This window comes from Mobula hypostoma, chromosome 19 (assembly GCF_963921235.1).
Source record: "Mobula hypostoma chromosome 19, sMobHyp1.1, whole genome shotgun sequence".
In the NCBI taxonomy this organism is placed as follows: domain Eukaryota; kingdom Metazoa; phylum Chordata; class Chondrichthyes; order Myliobatiformes; family Myliobatidae; genus Mobula; species Mobula hypostoma.
Window position 1 is genome coordinate 47510326 of NC_086115.1, and position 17462 is coordinate 47527787.

The window sequence follows — 17462 nt, forward strand, 5'->3', positions numbered from 1 at the left end:
TTTTAAGCAAGATTATTTTTTTATTTCCACCTTTTACAGTTTCAAAATAACAAAAAAGGAAAAGGGCCCGAAGCAAAAGTTTGGGAACCCCGCATGGTCAGTACTTAGTAACACCCCCTTTAGCAAGTATGACAGCTTGTAAACGCTTTCTGTAGCCAGCTAAGTGTCTTTCAATTCTTGTTTGGGGGATTTTCGCCCATTCTTCCTTGCAAAAGGCTTCTAGTTCTGTGAGATTCTTGGGCCGATTGGCATGCACTGCTCTTTTGAGGTCTATCCCACAGATTCTCGATGATGTTTATGTAAGGGAACTGTGAGGGCCATGGAAAAACCTTCAGCTTGTGCCTCTTGAGGTAGTCCATTGTGGATTTTGAGGTTTGTTTAGGATCATTATCCTGTTGTAGAAGCCATCCTCTTTTCATCTTTAGCTTTTTTACAGATGGTGTGGTGTTTGCTTCCAGAATTTGCTGGTATTTAATTGAATTCATTCTTCCCTCTACCAGTGAAATGTTCCCCATCCCACTGACTGCAACACAAGCCCACAGCATGATTGATCCACCCCCGTGCTTAACAGTTGGAGAGGCGTTCTTTTCATGAAATTCTGCACCCTTTTTTCTCCAAACATACCTTTGTTCATTGTGGCCAAGAAGTTCTATTTTAACTTCATCAGTCCACAGGATTTGTTTCCAAAATGCATCAGGCTTGTTTAGATGTTCCTTTGCAAACTTCTGACACTGAATTTTGTGGTGAGGACGCAGGAAAGGTTTTCTTTCCATCCCTTCCCACCGATCTCCCTCCTGGCACTTATCCTTGTAAGAGGAACAAGTGCTACACATGCCCTTACACTTACTCCCTCACCACCATTCAGGGCCCCAAAAAGTCCTTCCAGGTGAGGTGACACTTCACCTGTGAGTCGGCTGGGGTGATATACTGCGGCCACTGCACCCGGTGTGGCCTTCTATATATTGGTGAGACCTGATGCAGACTGGGAGACCGTCTCGCTGAACACCTACACTCTGTCCACCAGAGAAAGCAAGATCTCTCAGTGGCCACACATTTTAATTCCACATCCCATTCTCATTCTAATATGTCAATCCACAGCCTCCTCTACTGTCAAGATGAAGCCACACTCAGGTTAGAGGAACACCACTTTATATTCCGACTAGGTAGCCTCCAACCTGATGGCATGAATATTGACTTCTCTAACTTCCGTTCCTACCCTTCACGCCCCATCCCTTATTTATTTATATTATATATATATATATATTTTTTTTCTTTTCCCCCCTTCTTTTTCCTCTCTCACTCTCTTTTTTCTCCCTTTGTCCCTCTCAGTATAACTCCTTGCCTGCTCTCCACCCTCTGGGCTCCTCTTCCCCCTTCTCTCTCTCCCTAGGCTTCCCGTCCCATGATCCTCTCCCTTCTCCAGTCTGATATCCCTTTTGCCAATCAACTTTCCAGCTCTTAGATCCACCCCTACCCTTCTGTCTTCTCCTATCATTTCGGATCTCCCTTCCCTCTCCTACTTTCAAATCTCTTACTATCTCTTCTTTGTTAGTCCTGACGAAGGGTCCCGGCCCAAAACGTCGACTGTACCTCTTTCCATCGATTCTGCCTGGCCTGCTGCATTCCACCAGTAGTTTTTGTGTGTGTTTGAATTTCCAGCATCTGCAGATTCCCTCGTGTCAAGGTCTTCTTCTGATGACTCTTCGATGAAGGTCATATTTGTGCAGGTGTCGCTGCACAGTAGAACAGTGCACCACCACTCCAGAGTCTGCTAAATCTTCCTGAAGGTCTTCTGTAGTCAAACGGGGTTTTGATTTGCCTTTCTAGCAATCTTCTGAGCAGTTCTCTCGGAAAGTTTTCTTGGTCTTCCTGACCTCAACTTGACCTCCACCATTCCTGTTAACTGCCATTTCTTAATTACATTATGAACTGAAGAAACGGCAACCTGAAAACTCTTTGCTATCTTCTTATAGCCTTCTCCTGCTTTGTGGGCATCATTTATTTTAATTTTCAGAGTGCTAGGCAGCTGCTTAGAGAAGCCCATGGCTGCTGATTGTTGGGTCAAGGTTTGAGGAGTCAGGGTATTTATAAAGCTTTGAAATTTGCATCACCTGGCCTTTCATAACGATGACTGTAAACAAGCCATAGCCCTAACAAGCTAATTAAGGTCTAAGGCCTTGGTAAAAGTTATCTGAGAGCTCAAATCTCTTGGGGTGCCTAAACTTTTGCATGGTGCTCCTTTCCTTTTTTTCCACTCTACAATTGTACCAAACAAAAATAATACACGAATCTTGCTTAAAATGTTGAAAGGAAAGTTTCATCTTTAACTTTACGACTTTTGGAGATCAGTTCATCTTCTACTCATTTAATTATCCACAGTAACAGAAATTTTGACCAGGGGTGCCCAAACTTTTGCATCCACTGTATTCACAGCTGATAGGTCTATGTAATCTTATGTTCTCTAAATATAAAATGATTTATCTTTTGCAGGTATACTTATGTACATATCAGTAATTTAGGCTCTAGAGTTGAAAAAAATCATAATCCAACATACTAGGCAAGTGAACAATGATAACAGGACTAGAACAACAGGAATTCTGCAGATGCTGGAAATTCAAGCAACACACATAAAAATTGATTTTTATAACAGGACTAGAAACATTTTATATAGGGTTTTTCAAATTATGAAATATTTTCCAATTCGCAAGTACTAGAATAACAGTTGTGGTTTTGTTGCTTAATGGCACATAGAGTAAATATTATCTACTTATGAATAAATACTTCAAACTCTGAAACTGTTAAGGTTTTTGTTTTATTTATAGGGTCAGTTGTGAATTATGAATGATCTAGATTCATGGTTACCATTATTACAGAAAATGTTAAAATTATGTTTCAGAATTGATAAGATTATTAAAAAACTGTAGAAAGAGTTAGCATTACTTGGCATATTCCATTTCCCATGTTTGACCCTATTAAATGAATCTAAAACATGATCTTTAGCAAATTAAAAAAACAATAGTTTACAGTCAGTAAGCTTCAAAATCTAAAAGCTGTTAGTATAGGAATTCATTTGCAGAATTATACTAAGCCAATGTAAGAAAAGTTGACATCATAAAACAAGTATTAAAATTTTCAGCATCATATATATATACAAACTTCTGTACATAATGATTACACCCCATAAACAAAGCAGAAATTTGATCATTTTACCCGTCTTATTTGAAAGTAAGCAAATCTCTTTATCTGAGAATGAAGTAATTGTCAAAAAGCTATTTAAACATAAAGCAAGTAATATATTCCTGTGCTTCTAATGCAAGAGTGATTTTAAATCAGTTTCCAAACAAATGGCAGAAATTTCATCCACTTGGCAATCTTCTCAATATTTATTCCACAAAAGAAGTTTCCACTGTAACTTTCAGCTGTTTATAAGCTAACTCAAAGTTAATATTTACTACAGCAACAGAATCTGCAGGTGAAGAAAGTGGTTTTCTCTTCTTACTGCTGTAAAAAGGATAATTCCAATTGCTAACATTGTATGTACAAATGGGGTAAATTATTTAGTACAGTTTCTTTGCTGAAAAGAGAAAAGAATGGAAATGACTGAAATTTCTGCCTTTTGGAATTGAACTCTATAAGCCAGACTTGGGAGTGAGTACAGTATCAGAGCATCACTGTACAATTCCAGAATCCACAGATGCTTGCCTTCGAGCTGACTTTGGAGGAGGCGGAGGTGGTGTCTTGCTTGGCAGAGGAGGAGGACCCTGTTGCAAAGAATAATTTTGGTGAGCTGCTATTTTTATGTAGCATTTCTAGCAGTGACCTTTGGATCTTTAATCACGAGTAGACAATACATTTAATGCTAATGTGCCAGCACAACGCAGATTATTGGCAATTTCAATTCATTGATGGTATTAATTTCTGTTTTATTTCTTGCTGCTGTCTGAACGTTCTGTGACCGTGTGGGTTTTCTCCCACAGTACAAAGGCATGCCAGTTGGTAGGTTAATTGGTCACTGTAAATTGTCCCATGATTAGGCCAAGATTAAATTAGGGGATTGCTGGGCAGCACAGCTCGAAGGCCTGGAAGGGCCTATTCTGCGCTGTATCTCAATGAGTAAATAAATAAACAAACAAACAATGGATCAGAATTTACAATAGACAATAGGTGCAGAAGTAGACCATTCGGCCCTTTGAGCCTGCACCGCCATTCTGAGATCACGGCTGATCATCTACTATCAATACCCGGTTCCTGCCTTGTCCCCATAACCCTTGATTCCCCTATCCATAAGATACCTATCTAGCTCCTTCTTGAAAGCATCCAGAGAATTGGTCTCCACTGCCTTCTGAGACAGCGCGTTCCACACCTCCACAACTCTCTGGGAGAAGCAGTTCCTCCTCAACTCTGTCCTAAATGACCTACCATTAATTCTTAAACCATGCCCTCTGGTACTGGACTCTCCCAGTATCTGGAACATATTTCCTGCCTCTATCTTGTCCAATCCCTTAATAATCTTATATGTCTCAATCAGATCCCCCCTCAATCTCCTTAATTCCAGAGTGTACAAGCCCAGTCTCTCTAACCTCTCTGCATAAGACAGTCCGGACATCCCAGGAATTAACCTAGTGAACCTATGCTGCACCTCCTCCACAGCCAGAATGTCCTTCCTTAACCCTGGAGACCAAAACTGCACACAATACTCCAGGTGTGGTCTCACCAGGGCCCTGTACAAATGCAAAAGGATTTCCTTGCTCTTGTACTCAATTCCCTTTGTAATAAAGGCCAACATTCCATTAGCCTTCTTCACTGCCTGCTGCACTTGCTCATTCACCTTCAGAGACTGATGAACAAGTACTCCTAGATCTCTTTGTATTTCTCCCTTACCTAACTCCACACCGTTCAGATAATAATCTGCCTTCCTGTTCTTGCTCCCAAAGTGAATAACCTCACACTTATTCACATTAAACGCTATCTGCCAAGTTTCTACCCACTCACCCAGCCTATCCAAGTCACCTTGAATTCACCTAACATCCTCATCACATGTCACACTGCCACCCAGCTTAGTATCATCAGCAAACTTGCTGATGTTATTCGCAATGCCTTCCTCTAAATCATTCACGTAAATCGTAAACAGCTGTGGTCCCAATACCGAGCCCTGTGGCACCCCACTAGTCACCACCTGTCATTCCGAGAAACACCCATTCACTGCTACCCTTTGCTTTCTATCTGCCAACCAGTTTTCTATCCATGTCAATATCCTCCCCCACAATGCCATGAGCTCTGATTTTACCCATCAATCTCCTATGTGGTAACTTATCAAATGCCTTCTGAAAGTCAAGGTACACCACATCCACTGGATCTCCCGCGTCTATCTTCCTGGTTACATCCTCGAAAAACTCCAATAGATTAGTCAAACATGATTTGCCTTTGGTAAATCCATACTGGCTCGGCCCAATCCTATCACTGCTATCAAGATATGCCGCTATTTCATCTTTAATAATGGACTCTAGCATCTTCCCCACTACTGATGTTAGGCTAACAGGGCGATAGTTCTCTGTTTTCTCCCTCCCTCCTTTCTTAAAAAGTGGGATAATATTACCCATTCGCCAATCCTCAGGAACTGATCCTGAATCTAAGGAACATTGGAAAATGATCAACAATGCATCCGCAATTTCCAGAGCCACCTCCTCTAGGATGCAGACCATCTGGACCTGGGGATTTGTTAGCCTTCAGTCCCATCAGTCTACTCATCACCGTTTCCTTCCTAATGTCAATCTGTTTCAGTTCCTCTGTTACCCTATGCCTTGGCCCATCTATACATCTGGGAGATTGCTTGTGTCTTCCCTAGTGAAGACAGATCCAAAAAAGTACTTATTAAATTCATCTGCCATTTCTCTGTTTCCCATAACAATTTCTCCCAATTCATTCTTCAAGGGCCCAACATTGTTCTTAACTATCTTCCTTCTCTTCACATACCTAAAAAAACTTCTGCTATCCTCCTTTATATTCCTAGCAAGCTTGCGTTCATACCTCATTTTTTCTCCCCATATTGCCTTTTTAGTTAAGTTCTGTTGCTCCTTAAAAATTTCCCAATCATCCATCTTCCCACTCACCTTAGCTCTGTTATACTTCTTTTTTAATGCTATGCTATCTCTGACTTCCTTTGTCAACCACTGTGTCCACTTTCCCCCCTTTGAATCTTCCTTCTCCGGGGGATGAACTGATTTTGCACCTTGTGCATTATTCCCAAGAATACCTGCCATTGCTGTTCCACTGTCTTTTCTGCTAGGATATCCGACCAGTCAACTTTGGCCAGCTCCTCCCTCATGGCTCCATAGTCTCCTTTGTTCAACTGCAATACTGACACTTCTGATCTGCCCTTATCCCTCTCAACTTGCAGATAAAAACTTATCATATTATGGTCACTACCTCCTAATGGCTCCTTTACTTCAAGATTACTTATCAAATCCTGTTTATTGCACAACACTAAATCCAGAATAGCCTTATCCCTGGTCGGCTCTTGTACAAGCTGCTCCAAAAATGCATCCCGTAGGCACTCTACAAACTCCCTATCCTGGGGTCCAGTACCAACCTGATTTTCCCAGTTCACCTGCATGTTGAAATCCCCCATAACTACTGCACATTTCCTTTGCCACATGCCATTGTTAACTCCCTATTCAACTTGCACCCAATATCCATGCTACTGTTTGGGGGCCTGTAGATAACACCTATTAGGGTCTTTTTGCCCTTACTGTTCCTCAGTTCTATCCACACTGACTCTACTTCTGCTGATTCTATGTCCCCCCTTGCAAGGGACTGAATCTCATTCCTCACCAACAGGGCCACCCCACCCCCTCTGCCCACCTTTCTGTCCCTTCGATAGCACGTATACCCTTGTACATTCAATTCCCAGGTCTGATCCCCCTGCAGCCATGTCTCCGTTATCCCAACAACATCATAGTTACCCATTCGCACCTGAGCTTCAAGCTCATCCGCCTTATTTCTGACACTTCGTGCATTCAGATATAGAATTTTTAACCCATTCCTTCTCTCTCTGTTTAAATCGCTCCCTATTGTGCATAACCCAGCTCCCCGAACTCTCACCGGGCTATACGCCCCTTGAATTTTGTTGTCCTTCTTAAATTTACTTACTGTTTCTGCACATTTAACTCCATGCTTCGTCAGACCATCCCTCTGCACATGTATCCTCCTTATCACTCGTTCCGCCTCACCTTTCTCTACTTCACACTTAATATTCCGGAACTGTGTAGTCCCCACCTGTCCTTTATACTTCATCTTGCTATCCTCTCTCACATTCTGGATCCCTGCCCCCTGCAAATTTAGTTTAAACCCCTCCAAGCAGCACTAGCAAACTTTCCTGCAAGAATGTTAGTACCCCTCCAGTTCGGGTGTAAACGGTACCGTCGGAACAGATCCCACTTTCCCTGGAACAAAGCCCAATTATCTAAAAACGTGAAGCCCTCCCTCCTGCACCATCCTCTCAGCCACGTATTGATCTGTATAATCTTTCTGTTCCTTGCCTCACTCGCACGTGGCACAGGTAGCAATCCTGAGATTGTTACCCTGGAGGTCCTGCCCTTCAGCTTTGCACCTAACTCCCTGAACTCACTACACAAGACCCCCTCACTCTTCCTGCCCACGTCGTTGGTCCCTACATGGACCACAACATCTGGATTCTTGCCCTCCCTCTCGAGAATAACCTGCACCCGATTTAGCATGGACGTAATGCTGTGACAATTCTTATGTGCAAATATTACCATAACTACAAAAGACGAAAGATAAATGTAATTAAATATATAACTTCAAAAGCTGATTTCTGAACTATACCACACATTGGTTGGGCAAAAGCAGCATTTTACTTTTGGTCTCAATATTGAAATTCAGTGGATACTTTGATATTGCTATGTTTATTTGTGTATGCATACTAAATATTACCACTTTGTCAGTGAAAATCAAACACTGTAATGATGAGTTTCATTCCTTCAAGCTTTAGTTTCTATTTTTTTTATATATATTCCTTATTTCACTAATCCAGCCTTTCATTCCCTTTAAATATACCTGATTAAGCATGTTTCTGCCCAAATCCTTATATTGTTTAGTTTTGTATTGTTTAGTTTGAAATATTTCCAGCTCACCAGTAGGGGAATATGCAATTGCTTGATATAGTCACTCACATAAGATCAAATTTAGCAAACTGCCATGCAGAAATGCTTGAAATTTTAAATGTTACAGGGCAGCTTTAACACTAACTTTAACACCTAGCAGAATAAGCGATATTTCACTTCTATCAGGTGATATACTTTTTGCACAGAAATGTCAAATTAGATAATTCACTTATGAAGGCTAGTGGTAAAATTGCTGGTTAACGAACTGATTGTTTTGCTGCTTTCTTGTGTTATTAGTTTAATATACAATAAGTTTTAAGTTGTTTTTAATATACGTAAATATTGCACATGTACCTCCTCTCAGTGAATCTCTGAAGTTCTACACTTACATTGGTGGAGGAGGCCAGATCATTAGGGGTATTTAAGGTAGGGAGAGAGACACATTTGACAGATCAAGGAATTCAAAACAATGGTTACTGGCACTGATTAATATTTGGCACCAGCATAGATCAGCCACGAGGAGCTTTGTAACTTACTCCTGCTCTTACCTTCTTGTTTAGTTAGCCTGTGACATTGGTATCAGTCTATTGACCAAAAGTGGTCTATGTGTTTAAAAGAAAATTTTTCAGAATATATAGAAATACTTTAATTATGAAAGAAGAATTATCTTGCTGGTTAACTATAGGTCTATAGTTACCCTGGTTTGATGAGGGAGGGGTGTGGTTGGAGTGGCGAGTTCCTGGCTATCGGTCACAGTTCCATAATCACCAGTGTTGCCTTTGATAGGAAGAGGAGGTGGTATTCCAGTCTGCTCAGAAGTAACAGCACCATTCAGCTCCATATCTAGAAATGAACAGGTTGAAATAATGTTGGAATTTTCATCAGGATGCATTCAAATTCTAACTTCTTTCCCCAGCTTTTATTAGATTCCAGATTATTTCATGAATTTAATGTAAACTCCCAAGCTGTCATGCTTCGAAATGAACGCACCTTCAATTATTAGTCCTGGCCTCAGAATATATATATCCAGTAACTTTACCATTGTATCAATATTACCCTGGCATTGGTGCTCATTCTGAGGTAATTTTGTCAGAGACTACCTTCAGATGCCATGAGCCACTAAACCAAATACTTCAGAATGTTTCAATCTGATTAATTTTGACTAATGTTTTTATGTGGATGTCCATATACAACATATAAAAAATTATGCATTTACACTACAAAGGGAACTATTAATAAGCACTAGAATTGTTCCTTTATAAATGTGAAATAAATATTTTCTTTTCATAAAGGTAGAAAAGAAACATGCATTCTTCCACATTTCTTCACACTATTTTAATTTTGTGCACATATACACAATTTGAATATTTCATTTGAATATGGTTGCTGGCCTTGGTTGGAAAATGTGCAGGTTAGTGGTTTACTATTTAAATCCTTTAGAGCCATTCTTAAATATCCGATACCTATGGCTAAAATTTTAAAAACTTTTATTTCTTTCATGCAGGTACAAACACGGTACCTACTATATGAAGAAATAATGTAACATATATAAAATAACAATGTACAATTGTTTTGCATCCCATGCATGAAGACACTGCTGACACAAAATTGAAATTCTTTTCAATAAATTCAAGCAGTGCGACACTCTTGGATATCCTTGAACCAACAGAAGGTGAACTTGAGAACAGGGTTTCAGGATTCACTCTTTGAGACCTAGCCATTGCTCGCAGACCGTTCTACTTTGGGAAGACAGCCATGGTATCTACACCTCTGGGATAAATATCAGCAAGAGGTGTCAGGTGAAGCTGCAGGAGTACTACATGAGTGACTGGTGGACATACTGTGTATTCAATTAAAAAAAAATCAAATGAAATTTCAAAGACGTAAATGATATGCAACTTATTGATGATTACCCTGCCAACATATCATTCACTGACAACCCTGGATAATGTGTTTTCCATCTAATGCTAATTCTGCCTACCCAATGTACAGAATTCAAAGACAATGCTGTCAGTAACAACACTCTGTGACCACTTTATTAAGGACAGGAGGTATCTAATAAAGTGGCCACTGAGTATACTGTATGTTTGTGGTCATCTGCTACTGTAACCCATCCAGTTCAAGGTTTGACATGTGCATTCAGGGATGCTCTTCTGCACATTACTGTTTTTAGCACATGGTTATATGAGTTCCCATTGTCTTTGTATCAGCTTGAACCAGTCTGGCTGTTCTCATCTTACCTCTCATTAATAAGGCATTTTCGCCCACAGAACTGCCACTCACTAGAATTTTTTTGTTGTTTTTTTTTGCACGATTCTCTGTAAACTTGAGAGACTGCTGTATGTAAAAATCCCAGGAGATCAGCAGTTTCTGAGATACCCAAACCACCCCATCTGGTACCAGCAATCATTTCACAGATCACATTTCTTCCCCATTCTGAAGTTTTGTCTGAACAACTGAACCGATTGACCATGTCTGCATGCTTTTATGCATTGAGTTGCTGCCACATGATCGACTGATTAGATATTTGCATTAATGAGCAGGTGTACTTAATAAAATTGCCACTGTGTAGTCAGCATTAACATCAAGAAAACAATTTTAACACTGATTGTAAAATATAAATTGTAATAGATTCTGCCCCATTTGAAAGTTAAAGCAAGAATAGCGTGTACTGATTTTTTTTTCTCTCTTTTTTAGGCTGTGGTAAGTTTGTGCCAATGGAACTATTTTCTTACTCTGTGTACTGCTCACAGCTCCAAACACTTCCAACAAATCTGTATTTCTTGTCTACAGTCCTAGCCTATTGTACATACATTCTATGGTTGTTGTGTACTATCTTCCTATTGCCCTACAAACTGTTTCATTTAAGTGCATGCAGCTGAATTCATGCTGATTATGGATTTAATCCATTCAGAAAGATCCTTAAGTACTATTAAATACTTGTTAACATTACACTTTCAATTGTTGACCTAGACATGTTGCTCTGCTCCAATGGGCGCACTAGATGGTTTTAAGCTATTGTGTGACAAAGACTATTTCATCAAACATCAGTAGTGTCCAAGGCACTTACCCAATGGACAGCTCATTTTTTCAGGGACATAAATGTACTGCCCTGGACTTCCTAGCAGTATACGATTGTCAGGAATTGTAGATGCATTTGGGTTGACAATCAAGAATGTGGCATTAGGGCTCCTGGGGGCTTGAAGGGTAAAAGCTAAGTATGGGACTCACTTTAGTGGGATACCATTTTAACATAAAACTGGGAAGATCCAGTTTTATCACAACCAAGAGAAAATCTGCAGATGCTGGAGGAATTCAGCATGCCAGGCAGCATCGATGGAAAAGAGTAAACAGTCGACGCTTCGGGCCAAGACTCTTCATCAGGACTGGAGAGAATAAGTTGTGAAGTCAGAGTAAGAAGGTGTGGGGGGGGGGAGGAAGAAATACAAGGGAGTAGGTGATAGGTAAAACTGGGAAGAGGAGGAGGGGTGAAGTAAAGAGCTGGAAAGTCAATTGGTGAAAGAGATAAAAGGCTGAAGAAGGGGGAATCTGTTCTATTCAACAGCTGTTGTAATTTCTGTTGATATATAAACAATCTGGGATTATATTTTATCTGACATGCCAGGCCATGGCCTCCTCTTCTGCTGCGATGTGGTCACACTCAGGTTGGAGGAGTAACACCTTAAATTCCGTCTCGGAAATCTCCAACCTGATGGCATGAACATCGATTTCTCAAGTTTCCAGTAATTGTCTCCTCCCTTCAGCATTTCATTCCCATTTCCCTCTCGCACCTTATTTTCTTACTGCCCATCACCTCCCTCTGGTGCTCCTCCCCCTTCCCTTTCTTTCATGGCCTTCTGTCCTCTCCTATCCAATTCCCCCTTCTCCAGCCCTTTATCTTTTTCACCAACTGACTTCCCAGCTCTGCTAAGTTCCTCTAGCATTTTGTGTGTGTTGTTTGAAGATCCAGTTCCGCTAGGAGTATGTAAGGATTTTTGCTCCTGGGACAACTTGGTCTGATCTATGTCAGATGTGCAGGCACAGCACATATCAGGAAGTCACCTAATTATATCTTGCAAAGAGATGCAAAAGGACTTGGAAGCTGATATTATCATGTTAAACTCCATGGCAAGTACAGTTTTAAACAGGATGCTGAATTGAATACCCCATGAAATCTAATTTCAGGCAATTTCCCCACTCACTAGCTAGAAGTATGATACATAATTGAACATTCCAAAGAAACAATAGAACCATAGACTTATAAAGCATAGAAACAGGCCCTTCTGCCCACCACAACCCTGCTGAGCTTTTTACCCATCAATCTATTTACCTGAAATAGGGCCATATTCTTAATGCCTTCTCTAAGTGTCTGCCTAAGTGTTTCTTAATAATTGTAATTGCATATGATTTTATCACTTCCTCTGGCATTTTGTTTCCAACAACTGACCTCCCAGTGTGTTCAAAACTTAACTCTTAGGTCCCCTTTAAACTTGTTCTTCTCACCTTAAATCATCTTGGTTTTGATACCCCACCATGGGAAAAAAAACCTTCTTTTCATAAAAATTATTTCTGAACTTACAGTAAAGTACTTACTCAGGCCAGGTTGTAAGGAAAATGACAACTTAGCTCTGGGAGTTACTGGATTTGATACTGAAGATGCAGAAAACCTTCTATCAGCCGCCAGTATATTAATCACTTGGCTCTTTGGTCTTTGTGGTCGTAAAGGACTGATCTGAAAAAGAAGAGGCAAGTTGTGCCATCATGAAAAGCACTACAGTTTTAATAGAGTCAACTTCTATTACAGACCATGAGCAACGTCACATGAGAATTTAAGGATCAATTCTGATTCAGGACAACTTAGTATTATCATATCAATTCATGTAAAAGCAGCAATATTTGACCTGGTTCATCTTATAAATGGGCAAGGGACGGGGCTGGGCAGAGAGGATATTCCAAACTTTGATGTCTTAGTGAGAATAGTAGAAGGAATGCTGCAATCATTAGTATGCTAAAGTAAGGAAGGCAAAAAAAAAGTTAAAGTTTTAGCAACACACATCAAAGTTGCTGGTGAACGCAGCAGGCCAGGCAGCATCTCTAGGAAGAGGTACAGTCGACGTTTCAGGCCGAGACCCTTCGTCAGGACTAACTGAAGGAAGAGTTAGTAAGAGATTTTATCTCAGTTAGTCCTGACGAAGGGTCTCGGCCTGAAACGTCGACTGTACCTCTTCCTAGAGATGCTGCCTGGCCTGCTGCGTTCACCAGCAACTTTGATGTGTGTTGCTTGAATTTCCAGCATCTGCAGAATTCCTGTTGTTTGCGAAGTTAAGGTTTTAACTTGTTAGTATTGAACTGTCTTTTGATTGCAACTGAATCAAATGCTAATTTAATCCATACATTTCTAACTTCATGGTTTCTAAAAGGGTGAAAATAGCAATTATTACAAGTAGTAAGAAATTAATTGCACAAAATTGTTAAATGGGGCTTGTGAATAACTGGATGAGTGTGTTTTGATTCAGGTGCCTTACCAATTTTGTTTTGAAATGTACCTAGCTTAAGACATCAAAAGGATTAAATACTCATCCTGAATCTCTTTCATGTTTTGTGATCTTCCTTTTGCGTGCACTTGCTATTTTTTCCTAATTTCTCAATAACTGACCACTGCCACGCTCTTAGTTACTTCTCAGGCATTTTACTTAAGCATTGAATTTCTTCATTAAACATCTGTACTGATAAACATAATGTTGTTGTGAACACTGAATGCAAATCCATTATCCTTCATTGACAATCAGATGTGAGGTTAGGATGTTAGGTAGTTTACTACTCAAAATATAGAGAGAGTTTTTTAAAGATGAAAATTTTCAATAGCAATTTGCATAACATTTTTCAATGTCAACTGTTCAGATTTTTAATGCTATGTTGCCTCGTTTGTACTTATAAAGCACAATGCTGAATGTTTCTTGCAGTCATTAAAGCAGTAGCTCCTAATTATTTCATGGCTCACTGTACCTGCATTTTAAATAGACGGGAAAAACAGTGAATATTTAGAGGAGTTATTTAATACAGTAATTGACAGAAACTCAGTTCACAAATTATCATGCAATTACCGTTTCAGACAGAATCACTGCTTCTGTAGATTGGCTGGAAATATCAGTTGCTTTAAATTCTTTGTCAAACATTTCTTGGTGTTTGCTGTTCCTTTTTTCTTTCTTTTTCTCTCGCTTGTCCCTGTCAAAATCATCCTTATCCAATTTATCCTGAGATCTTGAATGCATCTTCTTTGGGAGAAGAGGCTCCAGAATAAATCTAAAATAAATGATATTGAACAAAGGAAAATATATAAATAAACTTGTTATAACTGGTTAAGGGTGCTACGGTAGTATAGTGGTTAGCGTGCTGCTGCTACAAGCTAAGTGTGTCAGATTTCAGAGTTCAATTCCAGTGCCGTCTGCAAGTAGCTTGTACATTCTTCCCATGATCGCATTGGTTTCCTCTTGGGAATGTGGGAGGAAGCCAGAGCACCAAGATGTACCAATTAATAAGTAAATGGTCACTGTAAATTGTCCCATGATTAGGCTAGTGTCAAATAGGTGAGTTGCCGGGTGGCGTGGCTCACTGGGCTGCAAGGGCCTGTTCCGCTAAAAGATTTAAAAAATGCCTAGAGTATGATCAAATGTATTTCAAATCCATCAAATCTGGAGCAAATGTATTTCTCATGAAATCTGTAAATTTCCAATGCAGCATCTATAATCTAAAGAATTTTGTTAAGCAATTTATTTGGATATTAAAGTGAAATACTCAGACATTATTCCTTCTTTACTGAAAAGGGAAATGTAAAACCTAACAAGGTTAGTACTTTGTTTGAATTTTCCAGTTTATATTTTAATGTTTTCAATAATTTTTTTGCTGGTTTTTTGCTGGCCAGTATTTTCCCACAAGCATGCTGCTTAACCATCTGCTAAATCCATGACTCCCTTGAATGAGTCTCCTTGCAGTAGCCATCCAGATTCTCATTATCAATGCTTTCCTGACATAAACCTCATCAGATTTCTGATGCCAAAACACGCCTCCAAGAGAAATGTCAAAAACAAATTTTACAGCCTAACAGTCCATGACTCCTGCATTTCAAAAAATTAATTTTATTAGCTTGATAGCATGCCTATAAAAAGTATTCCCCTCCCTTGCAAGGTTTTCATGTTTTACTGTTTTACAACATTGAATCACAGTGGATTTATCTTGGCTTATTTGACACTGATTCACAGAAAAGACTCTTTTGTCTCAAAGTGAAAACAAATTTATACAAATTGGTCAAAATTTATTACAATTACTAAACACAAAATAATCAATCGCATAAGTACTCACCCCCTTCAAATCAGTATTTAGTAGATGTACCTTTGACGGCAATTACAGCCTTCAGTCTGTGTCGATAGGTCTCTATCAGCAAATGGACACTGCAACTTTTCCCCATTCTTCTTTACAAAACTGCTCAAGCTTTGTCAGATTGCATGGAAATTATGAGTGAACAGCCCTTTTCAAGTCCAGCCACATATTCGCAATTGGATTGAGATCCGGACTCTGACTTAACGTTGTTGTTTTTAAGCCATTCCTGTGTAGCTTTGGCTTTATGCCTGAAGTCATTGTCTTGCTGGAAAACAAATCTTCTCCCAAGTCACAGTTTTCTTGCAGACTACATCAGGTGTTCCTCCAGGATTTCCCTGAATTTTGCTGCATTCATTTTACCCTATACCTTCACAAGCCTTCCAGGGCCTGCTACAGTGAAGCAGGATGCAGCCACCGCCATGCTTCAAGGTAGGGATGGTGTAATTTTGATGATGTGTGGTGTTTGGCTTACGTCAAGCATAGCGTTTACTCTGATAGCCAAAAAGCTCAATTTTAGTTTCATAAGACCATAGAACCTTCTTCGAACTGACTTCAGAGACTCTCACATGCCTTATGGCAAACTCCAGCTGAGATTTCATGTGAGTTTTTTCCAACAGTGGCTTTCTCTTTGCCACTCTCCCATAAAGCTGTGACTGGTGAAGCACCTGGGCAACAGTTGTTGTATGCGCAGTCACTCCCATCTCAGCCACTGAAGCTTGTAATTCCTCCAGAGAGTTCTAAGGTCTCTTGGTGGCCTCCCTTACTTCCTTGCATGGTCACACAGTTTTTGTGGACAGCCTGCTCTGGGCAGATTTACATCTGTGCCATATTCTTTCCATTTCTTGATGATTGACTGAACTGTACTCCAAGGGATTTTCAGTGGCTTGGAAATTTTCTTGTATCCAGCTCCTGATGTGCTTTTCAATAAATAACCTTTTCGTCGAGTTCTTTGGAGTGTTCTTTTGTCTTCGTGGTGTAGTTTTTGCCAGGATACTGATTCACCAGCAGTTGGACCTTCCAGATACAGGTGTATTTTTACTACAATCAGTTGAAACACCTTGAATACACATAGGTGATCTCTATTTACTAATTATGCGACTTCTAAAAACAATTGGCGGCACCAAATGATGATTTGGTGTGTCATATTAAAGAGGGTGAATACTTATTCAATTAATTATTTTTTATTTTATCTTTGTCATTAATTTAAATCACTTTGTAGAGATCTGTTTTCACTTTGACACAAAAGATCCTTTTTCTGTTGATCAGTGTCCAAAAAGTCAAATTAAATCCACTGTGTTTCAATGTTGTAAAACAATAAAACATAAATACTTCCAAAGGGTGAGGGGTGAATATCTTTTATGGGCCCTGTACTTAAAAAAAAAAATTAAAGCTAATTGGAAGCATTTAAGTAAATTAAATTCATTTGAAAACTGTAATACTTAATACAACTATTCCTGTCCGTTTTCAATCTGTCCCTGCACCAGATCTTATGGATAGATTCCCTCTAAACTAATCTAAGCTTGTAGGAAGTTACCACACTGCTGTTTGAATTTTTTGACACATATGTTAAATGCTACCATTTCTCTGGAAAATACATGACAATATTTCAATTCAGAAAATGTATGTTAAGATATTATAATACATTCTAAAATGTGTTTTATGACAGACTGGAATATCAAAAAATAAAATTATTTCTTTGAAGTGAAATCAGTGTTTATATTCATCCTCCAGAACACAATGATGTAAAACTACTGCAGAATTTTAAATTGGAATAATTATTGATTACGTGATATGGATCAAAGCATTATGGCTAACCAAAAGAAGATGCAAGAGATAAATTATGTAGCAATCTGAACCACTGTAAATTATTTATAACTTTCTTAGGAAAAATAATAAGCTTAAAAATGAATTTCCATACTACTGAATGACTTAATTTCTAATCACACCTGATTAGCCTCTGGT

The 17462-nt window shown here is 39.3% G+C and overlaps 1 protein-coding gene across 3 annotated transcripts in view; it reads right to left on the minus strand.

Annotated features, from left to right (window-relative positions):
- Positions 1-2567: 2567 nt before the first annotated feature.
- Positions 2568-17462, minus strand: part of dock1 (dedicator of cytokinesis 1) — a 575517-nt gene continuing 560622 nt past the window's right edge. For 2 of the 3 annotated variants that reach the window (XM_063071820.1, XM_063071822.1), the window contains 4 exons: positions 14228-14426; positions 12717-12855; positions 8821-8966; positions 2568-3761 (listed from right to left, as the gene is read on the minus strand). In XM_063071820.1, coding sequence (XP_062927890.1) covers positions 3669-3761; positions 8821-8966; positions 12717-12855; positions 14228-14426 — 577 coding nt within the window. In that variant the 3' untranslated portion in view covers positions 2568-3668. The remainder of the gene's footprint in view (positions 3762-8820; positions 8967-12716; positions 12856-14227; positions 14427-17462) is intronic. The other variant, XM_063071821.1, reaches the window with a different exon arrangement.